This window comes from Mesoplodon bidens (assembly GCF_964165515.1).
Source record: "Mesoplodon bidens genome assembly, chromosome: 19".
Lineage (NCBI taxonomy): Eukaryota > Metazoa > Chordata > Mammalia > Artiodactyla > Ziphiidae > Mesoplodon > Mesoplodon bidens.
The window spans coordinates 53,321,918-53,340,396 of record NC_138179.1 but is presented as its reverse complement, the minus strand read 5'-3'; the positions used below and the strand labels follow the sequence as shown (position 1 = coordinate 53,340,396).

At 36.8% G+C, this 18,479-nt stretch overlaps 1 protein-coding gene across 4 annotated transcripts in view; it reads right to left on the bottom strand.

Annotated features, from left to right (window-relative positions):
• Positions 1-2,365: 2,365 nt before the first annotated feature.
• Positions 2,366-18,479, bottom strand: part of FBXO47 (F-box protein 47) — a 28,376-nt gene continuing 12,262 nt past the window's right edge. For 2 of the 4 annotated variants that reach the window (XM_081220003.1, XM_081220006.1), the window contains exons 7-12: positions 15,955-16,131; positions 13,854-14,000; positions 13,029-13,171; positions 10,557-10,716; positions 9,820-9,896; positions 7,657-8,959 (exon numbers count right to left, since the gene is read on the bottom strand). In XM_081220003.1, coding sequence (XP_081076129.1) covers positions 8,915-8,959; positions 9,820-9,896; positions 10,557-10,716; positions 13,029-13,171; positions 13,854-14,000; positions 15,955-16,131 — 749 coding nt within the window. In that variant the 3' untranslated portion in view covers positions 7,657-8,914. Of the gene's footprint in view, positions 2,501-7,656; positions 8,960-9,325; positions 9,897-10,556; positions 10,717-13,028; positions 13,172-13,853; positions 14,001-15,954; positions 16,132-18,479 lie in introns of those variants that run through there. The other 2 variants (XM_081220005.1, XM_081220004.1) reach the window with 2 other exon arrangements.

The following is an 18,479-nucleotide window of genomic DNA, read 5'->3' as shown; positions in this document are numbered from 1 at the left end:
GCCCTCATCCTGGGTCCTTCAAAAGAACTAGCTGGGGTGGAGCCAAGGACACTAGGCCTCAGAAGTGACACAGGGAGTTGGGTTTTTTTTTAATTTAGTAGGAAGTAAGACAAAAGGCATCAAAATTACATAAGACATAACTGACTACCTGCCACCAGCTTCAACTATAAAACACCAATTCTCTTTTCCCCTCAGAAGAAGCCACTAGAAGAATAGGAAAAAGAATATATATGTGGGCTTCCCTGGTGGCACAGTGGTTGAGAGTCCGCCTGCCGATGCAGGGGACACGGGTTCGTGCCCTGGTCCGGGGGGATCCCACATGCCACGGAGTGGCTGGGCCCGTGAGCCATGGCTGCTGAGCCTGCGCGTCCGGAGCCTGTGCTCCACGACGGGAGAGGCCACAACAGTGAGAGGCCCGTGTACAGCAAGAAAAAAAAAAAAGAATATATATGTATATAACTGAGTCACTTTGCTGTACAGCAGAAATTAACACAACATAGTGAATCAGCTATACTTCAATTAAAAAGAAGTCACTTGAGTTGCATTTCTAGACACCTACTGCAGAGGGATGGGCCTAACCGAGGGTTCTTTAGTGCCCTCTCTGGGTATAACACTGCAACGAGTTCTGAGGAGGATATAAGAGGGACAAGGATGTGGGAAATGACCACGAAGAGATAAGGAATCAATGGAGGAGAAACCTCGGGGCTCACACTGTAATCGGGGGGATCTGAGCAACACGCATCGCAAACTGAGCAGTGCAGGTGGGGCTGAGGGGGCATTTCAGACTAACAGGGTGGGCCAGTCTGGAGCGAGAGAAGAACGTGGACTCCGGAGTGGACAGGCCTAGTTTTGAATGTTGGTCTCTGCCCTTTCCAGTGAAACATTAGGCAAGTTCCCGACCATCTCTGAGCCTCATCTATAAAAGACTTGTAGGGAGGTTGAAATTACACTACGTGTGCAGTATCTGACACAGTATAGGAATCCCATAAGTGTTAGCTCCGTCCCCAGACATGTCATCTGAGACTCACGTGAGAGCTTCATCCATGTCCCTCCATAACGTGACTTTACAATGTGCCAGGGGCCCACCCAGCTCCCAGCCATTATTTTCTGAGCTTATTTGCCAAGGATGATGGGAGGGGAAAAGGAGAAGAAAGGCATTCAGGAGGATTCATTCCTTGGGCACCTGGGTACAGATCAGATCTCTTCCTACTTCCGTAACATTCAGACTCCATTTAGATACAAAGGGGTAGGATTGGGTTCCTGGGGAGAAATTGAGCCTCTTCACTTCTGCCTGGTCGAAATCGAGCAGTTCCTTGGTTACCCGCTCCCGGGCTTTGTGATTGGTTGGCTGTGGGGTGAGGGGGGAGAGTAAGCTGCTGATGGAGATGCAGCATCCCTTGGTCTCAGGCCCTGGGAGGGGGAGGGGAAAGGAGGGCTGAGCAGTGGAGGAAAGAGGGAGCCATTTCTCTCCACTGACTGCAACCTTGGTGCTCACAGCTCACATTTCCCCGGGACCCAGAGGCCTCCTCGGCCAACGACTCCGCAATGCTGGATATTTTCATCCTGATGTTCTTTGCCATCATAGGTCTGGTCATTCTGTCCTACGTTATCTATCTGCTCTAGGGGCCCGCAGCGGCGGCGTGGAGCCTGCAGCTCAGGGGGGAAGGATGAAGCTGACTGGCCGAGCATCCTGCTTGCTGACGCACCGGTGGATTTTTGCTTCTGGTCATTATCTCGGGTATTGATTCAAAAACAAAATTACAAGAGATCTTGTTTTCCTATTTTTTTCTCAGGTGCACTGATGTAGCATTTCCCAGACCACTCTGAAAAGAATAAGAAATGCCAACTTCTTTCTTTGAGACCTAATTTAAAGTAACAATTTTAAAAATGAAAAGTAAAGCCCACAATGTGAAGGATTTTTAAGTAGAATGTGTTGGGAGTGGTGTGCATGGTGGGAGAGACTATATTTTCTAGTTTTTTCTTCAAGTTAGGTGCTCAAACTCCAATTTGTCCATTTTCTCCTGGTAATTAAAGGTAAAAAACATCTTTATAGGTCAGCAGGGTGGCTTACAATTATGCTTGCATAATTGCATTAATTAATTAACTAGTGACTCATTCTAACTTGAGGATGATATAGCAAATCAAATTTACTTGGGAGTGGGGTTTTGCGGGAGATGTTAGTTCTTTCCCAACTGTGGGGTTTGGCGAGAAAAACTCCTAACTCTTGTCTTAGTCCATGACCAGTATCGGAAGCTGATACCTTTGCTGCTATTCCCATCTGAGCCTTGCTGTTTCTGGGTTTCCCACAGCTCCTGGACTCCAGTCCAACAAGAAGCCTCTCATCAACAGCAGTCCTGCTGCCCAGCAGACCTCTTCCAGAGCCTTCCGGATATGGTTAACCCCTGTCAAGCAAGGGGCTTTTTGAGCTCAGAGGCAGAGGCACTCGGCTGGGACATCAGGAATTCATGGGCATGGCTGGCAGCTGCTGCATGCGTTTGAGCTGTAGACAGAGGTGTTGAGAACACAGAGAGCTGAAATGTAGACTCATTAAAGTTACTATGGAGAACTGCTCAAAAATTTATTTGATAGCCTTTCCTTAGGTCTAAATGCAACTGCATATGATGCTAAAGTATGTTCTTTCCTTTCTCACACGAGGGGGTTCCCTTGTAGGTCCAAGAGCATGTTGTCTATCTTCATCTATGAAGTAGTCACTTTATCACTGTCTTTAGAGATTGCACAATCTGGGGTTGTGTGATTTCCCATGTCTCACTCTCTACAAGGAAGTTGTCATTTGAGTTTTTAAGATTTATCATATCTTCCCCACTCCATACCCATTGTGCTCCAGCTTCTCATTTAAAGAAAGAAACAGTTATATAGTCCTCATTCTTTCTGAATAGCTGAATTATAAATTATTGAAACAAGATGGCTACACTTATCTTGTTATTTGGGAAAAACCTCTCTCTTACCCTCAAATAAATGTTTTTTATATGGTCAAATATTCCTTTTCTTAAAAGCAAAACAAAACAAAAAACTTTCAACATATTTCTCTGTCCAAGTAGGGTTGAAGAAACCATATATTTGAGGGTCCAGAGTAGACTTGGGCCCCAAATCTGTGGTATCTATTCCTTTGAAAAGTCTGTCTTGATTGTTCTACATTTGATTTTTATTTCTAGCTTAAAAATAAACAAGGAGAAAGATTAACTTAATAGCTTTTATTTATAACATTGTGTTCAATTTCCATGTTTTAAAAAGAAAGAAAATTGAGGCAGTATATGTCAAAATTAGATGGAAAACTTTCATTTTAAAATACTGGCCAAGAAAAAACACTGTTCTAGGAGCTTGTCTAGGCAACAAATTATGTGGCCTTGAATAAGTGATTTAACATTCAGGGCTTCAGTTTATTCTGGCAAATGTAATGGTTGGACTAGAAAATTGTTAATGTCTCTTTCCATTTCAAAATTCTATAATTCTAGGATGAAAACTACATCTTTGAAAACAGAATTCCCAGGAACAAACTCTTTAACAGTTTACCAGTAGTCCGCTTTTCTGCTCTCCCCAAATGACACTGTATAATGAAAACTCAACTTCAAACTCTTTTTGGGTACCAACCGCCACATTGTGAGGAGAAAATGAAAATATTTATTTACCCCAAACATATATCAGTGATCACTTGTCTAAGCTGCTTAGGGAATATTAACAAGTACAATACTACATGGTGGTACATAACAAAAAGGGGTAATCTGACAGACACACTAATGCAAGAAGCATGGCTCTGAACATTAATACATTCAGGGATGATCTTCTGTTTTCTGTGGAGTCCGAGACGTAACATTTCCCACTAAAACATTCCTCTTAACTCTTTGGTATAACTTGTGTTTCAAACTAAAATTTTGTACTTCAAGTCAAGAGAGCAGCTCTATGTCCTTACCTAGCTAATTAGGGCAAGTGTCAGTATTTTGGAGGGAATCCAAGTTACACAGTTAATTATGGTGGTGTAGATCTTTGTGGTATAGTCTCTAACCGAGCTCCCTCTGAAGTCTTTTATGAGGTCAAGGCTCTTCAGTCTGTATCCATACAAAGTTGAAACAGCTAATCAATTCAGTGAAAACAATCAGCCAATTTCAGTTATACACCAGTGATATATACCACTGGTATTGGGCACAATATAAAGACAGAAAGATACCCTTATTTTCAATTACTTGTGAAATACTATGGTTTTAAAAAATAAAGTTACATTTTGGAAGAAACTTTATGACTTTGTGCCTATATGCATGCTATAGTATGCCAGTTTATTTTTTATTTTTTAAAATATTTATTTATTTGGCTGCATTGGGTCTTAGTTGCGGCATGCAGGATCTCTTTTTTTTTTTTTTTAGTCGCGGCATGCAGGATCTTTTAGTTGCTGCATATGGGATCTTTTAGTTGCGGCATGTAGGATCTTTAGTTGTGGTACGTGGGATCTAGCTCCCCGACCAGGGAACCCAGACCCCCTGCACTGGGAGCATGGGGTCTTAGCCACTGGACCACAAGGGAAGTCCCAATATGCCAGTTTATAACAGAGTTTTACTGTGTTCATTTCGATAAAATGTTCTAAATTTCACATTTAAACTATTTGTGTATTGCCATCCTAAAATATAATAAAACACTGAAAAAATTACTTTTGTATCAATATTATAAAATTTTGTGTAAATTTTATAAATCTGTGTCATAGGGCAATCCTGTCCTATAAAAATGAGGATTGTACTTAGCCCACATCAATGTAGTAAAAACATCTCTAAATAATTGCAGATTACTTAGAAAAAAATTAATGTGGCATAATGCTAAGAATCATTATATTAATACCTGCTTTCTTGGTTTAAAAAAATAAGGGGTTTGGGTGGAAAAATGATGTATTTTATGTTAGGAGAAAGAGAATATATTTTGGGAAACAGTTAAATAATGGGAAGATAAATGTTACTAAGTTGGAGCCACCTAAAACTCATTGTTTGGGTACTTTATATGGAATCAAATCCAAACTTTGAGTTTGAAACTTGGCATGATGTGATTTATTAAATTTTGGAAAATTTCTTTTCTTTTAAAAGGTTTAAAAGTAGCATTGTTCAAACTTCAAAATCCCTTAACAGTATCATTTTAACTTTAAATTATTAAAAAATAATGGGGAAAAAAAATAAAAATAAAAATAATGGGAATGTCCCTTAATAAAGGACTTAAACATAGTTGAAGTGGGAAAATTGTCTTTGTAAATTACATGCTTTGGCTTTATCACAGACCAACTGCTTACTAAGCCTAGAATGGCCTCTTCTAAGTTAGTTTTGCTTCCATCTATTTTAAGTAAAAATAAAAGCAAAGTCATATATAAAGGGGGAAACAGAAAAAATCACTGACACAACTTCCATTATAAACTAAAAAAAAATCTGCTAAGGCAGACATTTTTTAGAAATATTTAAGAACTCTGTTCATAGAAATACACTGTAAGATCTTATAGTCATGGGAAATTGTAGGTAATCCACAATACTTAGTCACATATTTTGTTTTTTGAAACTGGTGTTAAACTATGACAATTGTAGTATATTAGCAGCAATCGGAATATTAATTGCTTGGGAGTTTGGTCTCTGAATTAAATAACAGAATAGCATAGAATACTGTTCTGCTTATAGATTTATTGTTCAATTTAAGAGTTGTTGCTAGTAAATGAAATTATTTATACACTAAAATATTAAGCATAAAAATATTCATAAATATATAGCTAATTGAAACACTATTTTGTATTAAGACATTTAGTTTTTTGATCATGGTAGGGCTATAATTAACAGCTTAAATAAAAATAAGTTCTTCCACAAGAAATAATTTAAAGGAATTACATAGCAAATATTTTATAATAACTATAAATGGAGTATAACCTTTAAAAATTGTGAATCACTATACTGTACACCTGTAATTTATATAATATTATACATCAACTCTACTTCAATTTTAAACATATAATTTTTAAAAATACAAAAAAATTTAAAGGAATTACATGCTCAATGATTTGCATCATGACAAACTCTGAACAAGTTAGCAATGTTTCCAATTTTAATTTTATTTTATTAATATGAATAAATAACAAATTAAATAAAATTAGCAAATATTTTAAATATTTAGGTATCAAAGACAGTTCACCAGAAATACAATTCTTTAAAAATAACAATGAATACTTTTCAGTTTTGTGCACCTTTAAGAAAGCAGTGATCTTAAAAAAAAAAAAAAGAAGAAGAAAGCAGTGATCTTAGAATATGTACAATTATTAATTTTTTTAAATTTAAAGCCTTTCAAGGGCTAAACTAAGTTTTTGTTTGTAAGTCTAGTTACTTGAGGAATTTTCTGGAGTTGTATTTGCTTTCTTGATGAAAAAAAAAATGTGTTCTTAGTCCTTCGGCACTTTTTTTTTTAACCTGGAGAAGAATGTCCAATACAGCTGTCTCTCAGGTCATCTTTCCTACCTTAGTGATGTCTCAACAAGCCAAGGAGCATATTTCCATCGCCTGATTTCTTACAGGTTTCAGAGCTACCTGCTAGTGGAATTGGTAAAGAAGTCACATTGCTAGTAAGGTGTCCAATAACCAAAGAGGTTTTTGTGGTAGCATTGTGTTTTTACCCTTCACAATATTTATTGACATGAAAATCTGTAATCACATAATTGAGTACTATTCACTTAAAGGGGTTAACTCTTGAGGAATCATCACACAAAGAGGCTCATGTTTGCTTTTTACTGATATAAGGTGGTTCTTCCAGTTGCACTTTTTTGATGGATTCCTCATGCTTGCTCTAATCTCCAAAGGTGAATAATTATCCTGGCAATAAAATCTTTGTTATTAACAGAAGAACTGGAAGCACCAACTAAGCCGTGAAGGGATGGATAAAGGTGAAATAAGGTGCCTATTGTTCATGCTATGGGGAGCGGGCCTGAAAAACAACTGCTTGAGCTTCCTGAATGCTTGAATGGCTTCCCAAGTACAGTAATGTACTGCCTGCATCATGAAGATGATATAGTTGAGGGGTCAGCAGGGCATGAGAAGGAATTATCTAAAAAAAGTATTAACGATACACATTCTATCGTTTCATAAGGTATAGAGTATTTATCACAACATATAAACTTCAGTTTCTAAGGAGTGTCATTAGATTGTTATTAGTGCTATTGTGGTGTGGTGTGTGTATTTAGAAACAATAGTAAAAATAAATATAATGATGTGTTGTTGAGCTTGCTCCTAATGGAAGTAAACATCATCCTACAAATCAAGGTCAAGAGAGACTGAGGATATCACTATCAAAAGGGGAAAAAAGCTAGAAGCCCAGGTTAATCTCCTAGTTTAGAAAGACGTACAGGTGAGATAAATTATTTGACCTGTTGGTAGTTTACATCGTTATTTTATGACTGTTCTAGAATGAATTAGAAGTGGACAGTCTCCCAGTGTTTTTAGCCTATTTACTTTGCAAATGCTTCCTTTTTTGTGGCAATATGACTGCCTCTACCATCACTTAAACATCAATACTAATGATAATATATACTTTTGCAAGTTAATTTCCCACCTTAAAAATTGATTCACACTTTGTTCCTGATGACAAATGTATTCGGCAAAAAACTGCCAAGTTGAGGAAACTTCTAATTTGGTCTTGAATCAGATTTTCTTATGTTCCAAATTTCTGGGGAGGGTGAGATAATAATCTCACAATTATTAAGAATAATGAAATAAGGTGAGTTTAAAAAAAATTTACAGCAGCAGTCATGTCAATTGAAGTGTGGGATATGATTCACAATCCAGATAAGCAATGTATTAAATTAAACCATGCTGCTTTTGTAAACCTGCTGAAAATAACTGGTGTGGAGACTTGGATAGTTCAAGGTTCAAGGAGATTTCACAATGCCAAATTTCTTTCTCTAAGGGAATGAAACTAACACTTATTTAGTAAAATATTTAAAATATTCACTATTTATATGAAAAATTTTACTTCTTTCCTTTATTTTTCTATTTTCTCCCATATAATATAATATTCTCAATTTGGAGTCACCAGTGTTTTGACAAAGAAATGGATTAGGCTTTCCAAAGCACATATGGAAAAAAGGGTGAAAGAGGGAAAAGAAAAAGCTAATTAAAGTGTTATTTTTGTATTCTGGTATCTGCCAGCTTTTAATCTTTATAATTTAGTTGTGGGTGAATCCTTAGATTGAAAAGAAGAAAATGAAACCAGGATAAAAGCAAGAATTTTGTACATAAATATGTAAATACTAAACTCTGGAGAAAAAATTCCTGCCACTGATGGAATTACAGTTGGATAATCCATCAAAGAAAGACAGTTAATTTCTGACCCTCCAAAAATAGAGGAAAGTCCTTTTGCTACTAAAATATAGTAAAACCTTGTTATCACAATTCATATCTTCTCCACAATTTTCACTCTTTCTCAGTCCTATTAAGGTGTGTCATTAGATTGTTATTAGTGGGAGTAAAAATCATCTTTTTGCCAAACTTGAGAATTTCCCACAATTTGTACCCCACTTGCCAAACTTGAGCCCCTCTTGCCAAACTTGAGAATTTCCCACAATTTGTACCCCACTCCTGTGGGTAATTTCCATATCTTCTAGTTTTTCTTCCCTTCCTCAACTACAGAGGTGAGTTAAGTCAAGGGCTTAGGAAAAGAAAAAGTCAGCCTCTGAGAAGTCCAGTGGGAAGGGGTGTGTCTTCAGCAGAAGTAAAGTGATCAAACCCAAGGAGAAGAAAATAGGAGATCCAGGAGGGCTCCAGCATTATTTCAGCTTGTTAGGCACTATTTTTTCTATTTTAATAGTAAGAGTGGCAGTGGCAGAAGCTAGTCAAACTGAAATAGTCCTGGAGCTTCTTGGAATCCATTTACTTGAGTGAAGATAAACCCCATTCTCTCATGGGATGCTCGAACCATCCATGCTTTCAGTTTCCTTCAAGTCCTATTTTTTAAGATAGGGAGGAAAGCTTTAGGAGCAGAATAGCTACTTTCTTTCATTTTATATTTCTCCTTACTTGCAGCATTTTACTCTAATCCCCAGGAAAGAATAAAAGATGATTTGATTTTATTAAGACAATATATGCCTTCCTCTATTTATAGACTTTTTAGATTGTCTTAGAGAAGGAAATATATGTGTGTGTGCATGTATGTGTATATACATACATATATATGTACATGTATGGATATATACGTACACACACACATACTTCCTTTGGTTTTTGATCTGCAAAACATGAAGCAAATAAAATGTTCTTTGTAATCATATGCCAAGAAGGTGGTAAAAAAAAACGTGATTTATATCTGCACATTCCAAAATGTCATACTGCAAATCTTCACAAAACATTCTAAGCTATGTTTACACAACCTAAGCAAAGTGAACAGATACACACCATTTAGTGAATGTGGGTCTGTTCTAACTATGCATCAGAATTTTCTCTTGCTTTGAAGACCCACACATACAGGTTGGCTGGCCCCAGATTCTTGAACACTAATGTTCCATTTTAGCTTGGTGTTAGGTTTACCAAAATCTAGAGCAGCACAGGTTGTTTTCTAGAGAAATCTTAATACATTCCTGGGTTTGCCTGAAAGTTTTATATTAATAATGGTATAAGCAGTTGCTTCTAAATTTTTATGCAGCTTTTGAATTCTTAGGTTACTTAGGTGATAAAAAGTCCCATGGGTGCTATTCTCTGAGTGTGGAAAATTAGCACTCTTCTAATAGTTAGTTTACTGAGTTATTCTCTAAATGCAAGGTTTTCTGAGTATTTAGGTAGAGAGAGTATTCATGGTCAAATACAGGACCTCCTTATGGAAGTTAGCCTGAGCATGCACAAGATGGAAAAAATTCAGAAAGCTTCTGTCGTCTTCATCATGGTCTTCTATATGCCATACACAGGAATAGACAGTAGGGAAAAGAAAATGACAGTTAAGTTTCTAAATATATGATTTATTTGAAACATAAGATGTTCCAATTTCCCTAATACTATGTAACAGAAGACTAGTTAGTGATTTTCCCTAAGTCAGACATTAACCATTGAAATCATGGAATTATATTTAGAGCTCTGAATTAGAAATCAGAAGAAAAAGATGCTGGTCCATGCTTTATTGCTTCTAACTTCATGACCTTGGGCAAGTCAGGTAATTTCTCTAAGCCTTACTTTTCTCATCTGTAAAATAGGGTTAATTATCATGTTGGGCACCTAATAAAACTATAAAAATTTGTATGTGTAAACTATACAAATAAAGAATATTATGATGATTATGATAGTTGGTTAAGTAAGCAAGTTAAAATTTTTTGCTGTGCAGAATTGAAATTAGTTCCTTTCAGAGCAGACTCTTAAACTTTATGTTTTCCATTAAAACTAATACCAGATTTAAAAAGTGACGAAACCAGGAACTAAATATATCTCATGGGAAAAAATGTCTGATTTTTCTATTTTTAGCTTAGATATAAAAGTCTATACAGAATTATCTATGTCTTAAGGGGAGACTAGAATGCACTTTACTCACAACTGTGCACCATCTACATGCATACTCACCAGACATAACTGATTGTAGCATTTCCATTATCACATACGCAAATGCATCTGCCACACTCCGCAGGAAGTTACTTCTTTCCACTGTAGTGCTAAAGACTTTACAGACTTTTTGCATTATTTTAACTGTCCAATCCATGCAGTATAGTTCTTTCTCACATACCTGATTTAGACATACAAAGCATTATGGTAAATCTTTATTTGAAGAAAGCTGTAGATTTTGAAAATGGTATTAACAATGACCATTTATAATTTTACAGAATTTAATACATATAACATCATGTTGAGTCTATAAATGGGAAATGCTCTATATCTAATACTTCTTTGCTTTCAAATGGTATAAATTTAGTGGGGAAACGTGTGAAGTAAAAAAAGCCTGGTTCAAGATTATCATAGAAAAAAAGATTATCATAGAATATTTATTTATTAATGTAAGAAATAATATTGAAAACAATTATTAAACATGAAAAATAAGGCTCCTGCTCATTCATTCAATAAGTGTTTATTGAGCACATGCTAAGAGCTGGGGATACAATGGTAAGCTATAAAGACATGGCCTCTATTTTCAAGGAGTCCAATGAGGGTGACAGACAGACAATTTCAACAGGCAAGAGAACCCTATGGTGACACCAACTTTCCACCTTGAGAGTAGTAGGGAATATTTCTCTATTATTTAAAAGATAGATAAAGTGAAAATTACATGTTTATAGGTAAAACTGACTGAAAGGAAAAAGGTTTATTTACTAATATCTTAAATGGTCAATTTAACTCACATAGCCAAATAACATAGAGCATGGAAATAAATTATATAGTACTGTAACTAAATAATGTTAACCTGACAAGAAAGATATATTGACTACTTATTATGTGTAAAGCACTGTACAAGGCACTACGAAAGAAATAAGTGGCATAGTCCTGGATTTCAAAGAGCTTGCAATCTATTTTGGGAGATGACTTACCCGACACGTACAGTGGCCTTAGAACACCACTGGTAAATGAAGATAAAGAGAAGACAAATCTGAGGCCATTTAGAGAAAATTAATGACCAGAGGTGAGACGTTAAACAGAGAAGGCTTTCCGGAGAAGGTTTCTCCACCCCTAGCGGTTTCCTCTCCATTCCTTTTACTTCAGTGTGGCCAAAGTCACCTTCCAAAAACGTAAAACTGACAATGTCTCCCTGCTTCCTAAAACTTGTCAGCAGTGTGGCTCCTGTGGTTCAAGCTCCGCAGACTGGTCTACCAGGCCCTGCCTTACCTATAGCCTCTCCCTTCCTATCTAAACTTACCATCTCCTCCTCTTCTGCACATTTTTCCCTTCAGAAATAATACTGAACTGCTTATAGTTCCCTGATATAGTCATGCAGTTCCAATTCTCTCTTTCCTTTTTTTTTTTTTTGAGGGCCTCTGCTTATTAAAATAAACATTTACATTTAGAATACAATTAATTTAGTAGCTTTCTTCACATTTTAAAAGAGCCACAGAGATTTCATTCATGTTTTAAGCAGTTGAGTTGCTGAAGATCCTGTCTCCATTTTGTAGAAAATGGATTACATTCAATTATTCCTCACAACAGCCAACTGAAGATTATTCCATTGCTTTTGAAGCACTGGTTGGGCTGGCATCTGTGATGGAAGCCAAATAAATGAGATATCTATGCAACACATGCAGGTACGTGCCTGAATAATCGAACCCCTCTGTCTGGTGAACACTTCCTATTCATTTAAAAAACTTATATCTACTGGAATTGGGGAAGCCCTCACTGTACTCTATGCCCACCCACTATTGGCTCCTCTCTGATACCCTTGTATCTTTTTTTACATATTTTTGCACTTAACACACTGAATTTATTTATATATAATTTGATATTGCTTAGAAGACTGTAAGCAGCTTTTGGTCAGGGATTTGTTCTATTAATTTCCACAGTCCTAAAATCTCTCACAGGTATGGCCCACAGTAAGCACTCAATTTGTGTTAAATGAATGAATATTAAATATATTTTTAAATGTTGTTATTTTGAAAAACATTTTAACTATATAAAAGTAAAGAGGGTAGTATTATGAACCCCTAGTATCCATTCCCTAGCTTCAACAATTACTAATCTTGTTTCACTTCTACCACCACTCACTTACACATTCTCTCCCTGCTGCCCAGGGATTATCCTGGAGCAAATCATAAGGGTTGCTTTATTTTTAAGTGGAATTTAAGGGAAAAAAAAGAATATAATTTGGCAGAGCTGTATAATGACAATCCAGATATGAAGTGGGGAGAGGTTAACACAAGGAATGATCCCAGATATGATAGTTTATTATATAAATTTTAAAATTTAAAATATATATAAAGTATATATAAAAATATATACTTAAATACTTATTCTTTCAAAATGTTTCGTACATATTTCAGTTCCTTCAGGGCAGCTCCCTAGTAGGTCAACTATAATGTTAAACAATTTGCTAGAAAAAACTTATTTTATACTCACCAAAGCCAAAAAGACTATCAGCCTTGCCAGTTGAATGGCCCGTCCACTGACAGCTTTACTAGCCATGAAAGTGAAACAGACGCTGCTCCCACTTAGGATTAGGAGACGTGCATTATTCTCTAGAAGCCACTCACTGGGAAACACTTTTATTAAAGAAAGAACAGTTATTTAATGAGAAATTACACAATAGCTATAGTAAACATCATTAAATACATGCAATATTATATTAGTTTATTGGAAATACAGTCAGTGCCGAGGGAGAATGTCAGAAAAAATGCTTTAGTTTTCCGGTTACAGCATTCAACCGGGGACAGGGATTATTTATTGCCAAGTCACAGCGATTCTCATAAATATACTAGTAATACAGTCAAAGCATTTCTCCTACACATAGGTCAACAGACAAGGTGGTGTAATGCTGCTAAAGAAAGAAATATTGTAAACTTTAGAATCTAAAGGATTATGCAGGAATGGGAAACATTGTTTCATCTCGCCAGTACCAACAGGAAAGGGCCTTCATCTTACCCGACATTCGGAGGTGTTTCTGAGAACTTCAAAATGGGAATAATTAAGCTAATTAAATTATAAAGCTTTCAAATAATAGCAATAAATACATATTTATAAAATTGGCAAGGAAAATGGAAGGAAAGTAAGTTGATTATATGCATTCTCTTCAAACATAAAGACAAACTTTAAATATTTTAAAGCATTTAGTGATTTCCAATAGGCAATTTCCAATAGGCAACCTATAGAGTTGTCCGTACCATTTTATAACTGTATCCCAATAACAGATTCCTGTTACTGTATGTGGTAAATCATTCTTTTTACCTGAGAGTTCATCTACAAGACTGATAACATCATCTGCTGTCCATTCTTCGGTGCCTGTATCATATAGTAATTTAATGGCATCAGCCAAACCTTTCAGACTGGGTTCATCTGCAGGTCCTTCTATCATTTTCTGCCAAACCACCTGTCCTGAATGATAATTGAAACAAAAGCTAGGCTATGACAGAATAGTTGGCTTTGTGATAAAGACTACACAGATTGTTTAAAAAGGAAATTGGATTGCATAATGGAATCCATTACTTATATATGCTACTTTCATTTTAACTTTCATAATGAAAGGTCAATTCTGATAACAGTATCAATTTTAATGTCTCTGACTGATGTGATGAAGCACAGCAACACTAGCTAAATGAGGAAAAGAAAAGGTAGTTTCACCAAGCAAAACACTGTTTCTGGTTCAAAGATAATGCTATCCCATAACAGAAATTAAAATAAACAATTGATGTAATCTTACTAAAATGAAATAAAACCTAGTGATAGACTTCCAAAAAGAGAGCATGCTGTATTTGAGAATTTTCCAGACATTTATATCAAAACAGAGTAATCCGGGCTTCCCTGGTGGTGCAGTGGGTGAGAGTCCGCCTGCCGATGCCAGGGACACGGGTTCGTGCCCCGGTCTGGGAAGATTCCACATGCCGCGGAGCGGCTGGGCCCGTGAGCCATGGCCGCTGAGCCTGTATGTCCGGAGCCTGTGCTCCGCAACAGCAGTTAGGGAGAGGCCACAGCAGTGAGAGAGACCCGTGTACCGCAAAAAAAAAAAAAAAAAAACAGAGTAATCTAGTCAATTTTTTATTACTTACCTATGACCAGTTCTTTTTGTGAATTACACACACAAACAAAATTTGATCCCAGATTGGCTTCCTGCTGCTACTCAACACACTTTAAACTAGTTAACTCCTGACATAAGGCAGTGTGAACTAAATACATTCTAATTTTAACATTCATCCAAGCAAAACTTAATTAGAAAGGCCAAAAAATTGCAAAAAATAATATGATGCACCCCAAATTAAGTAAAACATCAATTCTGACTACCACATTGCTTCCCTTACATTATTAGTCCCCTACAGCAGCAAATATAATCTTGAGTTAAGATAATGTTTAAAGGGCTTCCCTGGTGGCGCAGTGGTTGGGAATCCACCTGCCAATGCAGGAGACATGGGTTTGAGCCCTGGCCCCGGAAGATCCCCCATGCCTCAGAGCAACTAAGCCCATGCGCCACAACTACGGAGCCTGAGCTCTGGAGCCCGCAAGCCACAACTACTGAGCCCACGTGCCACAACTACTGAAGCCTGTGTGCCTAGAGCCCATGCTCCGCAACAAGAGAAGCCACCGCAATGAGAAGCCTGCACACCGCAAGGAAGAGTAGCCCCTGCTCACCGCAACTAAAGAAAGCTTGTGTGCAGCAATGGAGACCCAACACAGACAAAAATAAATAAATAGATATATTTTTAAAATAATAATAATGTTTAAAAATGAAATGCAGGGAATTCCTTGGTGGTCCAATGGTTAGGACTCTGGGCTTTCACTGCCGTGGGCCTGGGTTTGATCCTTGGTCAGGGAACTAAAAATCCACAAGCTGTGCAGCATGGCCAATATATATAATAAAAATGAAATGCAGCTATTTTATTTTATTTTATTTTTTTTGCAGTACGCGGGCCTCTCACTGTTGTGGCCTCTCCCGTTGCGGAGCACAGGCTCCGGACGCGCAGGCTCAGCGGCCATGGTTCACGGGCCCAGCCGCTCCGCGGCATGTGGGATCTTCCCGGACCGGGGCACGAACCCGTGTCCCCCTGCATCGGCAGGCAGACTCTCAACCACTGTGCCACCAGGGAAGCCCAAAATGCAGTTATTTTGGGTAAATCAGAGATGATGAGAATATATTTGGAAATGGCCTGCAGCAGAACAATTTCTGTCTTGATGCTTAAGTTACGTTCAAGTTAATGTAGTATATACATTTATGAAATCATGAAACATGGTTTAGTTATTAGGAATGATGAAACTAAGCAGGTACAAAAAGATGTTTCCTAAAGTGAAAGTAATGAACCAATTTTGTAACATACGTCCCTAAGAAATGGATGCTCACCATCTTGAGGAGCTACTGGTCCAAAGATGATATACAGTAATCTTGCCTGATTCACTATTGGCCATGGTTTTAATATACACGTCAACCACAATGCAGAATCACTTTGATGGGTCCCATGATCAAGAAGAACGTTCCTACAGAACAGTCTGATCCTTAACTCCAGTTTTCCGGCATTTCCTATGAAGACAAAAGAATTGTAAACAATTCTTCCTAGAAAGATTGATATGCATATTGGATAGGTCAAGACATACAGCATTAAATGCTTTGTACTGAGAGTGTTACTTCATTTTACTCTGTAAACATTTGAGATTATCAAGGAACTACTTTTTTAAAAACAACCTTATTGGGATACAATTTACATCCCATAAAATTTACCAATTTGAAGTGTACAATTCAACGTTTTGTTTTAGTATATTCAAAGATATATGCACCCATTACCAAGTAAATTTTAGAACATCTTGATTACCTCAAAAAGAAACCCTGCTCTTTTAGCTATCACTCTCCTATCCTTCTGCCCTTTACCACACCCAGCACTAAGCACTACTTTCTGTCTCTATAGATTTACCTATTCTTCATATGAATGAAGTCATGTAGTAGGTGGGTTTTTGTGACTGACTTCTTTCCTTAGCATTTTTTTTTAATACTTATTTTCTATTTATTTATTTATTTATTTGGCTGTGTTGAGTCTTAGTTGCGGCATGTGGGATCTTTTCATTGCAGTGCATGAGCTTCTCTAGTTGCGGCACATGGGTTCCAGAGTGCGTGGGTTCAGTAGATGTGGCATGTGGGCTTAGTTGCCCCGTGGCATGTGGGATCTTCCCTGACCAGGGATGGAACCCACGTTCCCTGCATTGGAAAGTGGATTCTTAACCACTGGACCACCAGGGAAGTCCCCTTATTATGTTTTCAAGGTATATCCATGTTATGGCAAGTATCAATACTTCATTCCTTTTTATGGCCAAATAATATTCCATTGTATAGATATACCACATTTTTATCGATTCACCCATCGATGGATATTTGGGTTGTCTCACCTTTTGGCTATTATGAACAATGTTGCTATTAACATTCATGTACAGGTTTCTATATAGACATATGTTTTCGTTTCTCTTGAGGATAAACCTAGGAATGGGATTGTTGGGTCTTATGGTAACTCTATATTTAATTATTGAATAACTACCAGATTGTTTCCAAAGTGACTGCACATTTTGCATTCCCACCAGCAATGTATGAGGGCTCCAAATTCCCTACATTCTCACCAACGTCTGTTATCTGACTTTTTGGTTCTAGCCATCCTAGTGGGTATGAAGTGGTATCTCACGGTTTTTATAAACAGTTTTATTGAAATATATATAATTTACATACTGTATACCTTACCCTTTAATGTATATAATTCAACAGTTTTTGATATATTACATTATTTTCCTAAATTGTGGTAAAATATATATAATATAAAATTTGCTATTTTAACCATTTTTAAACTATACAATTCAATGGCATCAATTACAGTCACAATGTGGTTCAACCATCACCCCTGTCTTACACTAAAATTTTTCCTCATCTCAAACAGAAACTCTGTAACCATTAAGCAATAACTCTGCATTCCCCATCTTCCCAGATCCTGGTAACCTCTAATCTACTTTCTGTTTTTATGAATTTGCCTGTTCTAGGTACCTCACATAAGTGGAATCATACAATATTTGTCCTTTTGTGTCTGACTTATTTCACTTAGCATATATTTTCTTTTTTAAAATTAATTAATTAATTAGATTTTATTTTTGGCTGCGTTGGGTCTTCATTGCCGTGCATGGGCTTTCTCTAGTTGCATATATTTTCAGTGTTCACCCATGTGTGGCCTGTATCAAAACTTCACCCCTTTTTATGACTGAATAATATTCCATTGTATGTATATGCCACATTTTGTCTATTCATTCATCTATTGATGAACACTTGGGTTGTTTCCAGTTTTTGGCTATTGAAAATAATGCTTCAGTGAACCCTGGTGTACAAGTATTTGTCCTTGTTCCTGCTCTCAATTTCCTTAGTTATGTACCTAGGAGTGCAATTGCTGAGTCATATGATAACTCCACCTTTAGCTTTTTGAGGAATGTCCAAACTGTTTTCCCTGGTGGTGGCACCATTTTACATTTTATATTTTTATACCATTTACGTTCTACTTACTTGTAGATAAGACAAGTGTAAATGGAAAGTCTGCCAATGCACTAAGGCCATATGTAAGTATCTCCTGATGTGTTAAGTCAAGTAACACAGAAGTTTAGAGGAGAGAGATTATTGCAGGTCTGGGAAGATCAGGAAAGGCTTTACAGAGGAGGTCAGGTAAATTGGGTCTTAAAGGGTGAAAAGGAGAGATGGTATTTCAGGAAAAAGAGAGAATGAATAAAAGGTATGAGCTAGAAATGTGTAAGAGGTGTCTGAGATACAGTGAGTAGAGCAATATGCCTATGTCAAACTGATAGAGAGGTAGTGGGCAATAATTTTGAAAAAGTGAATTAGGATTAGAATAT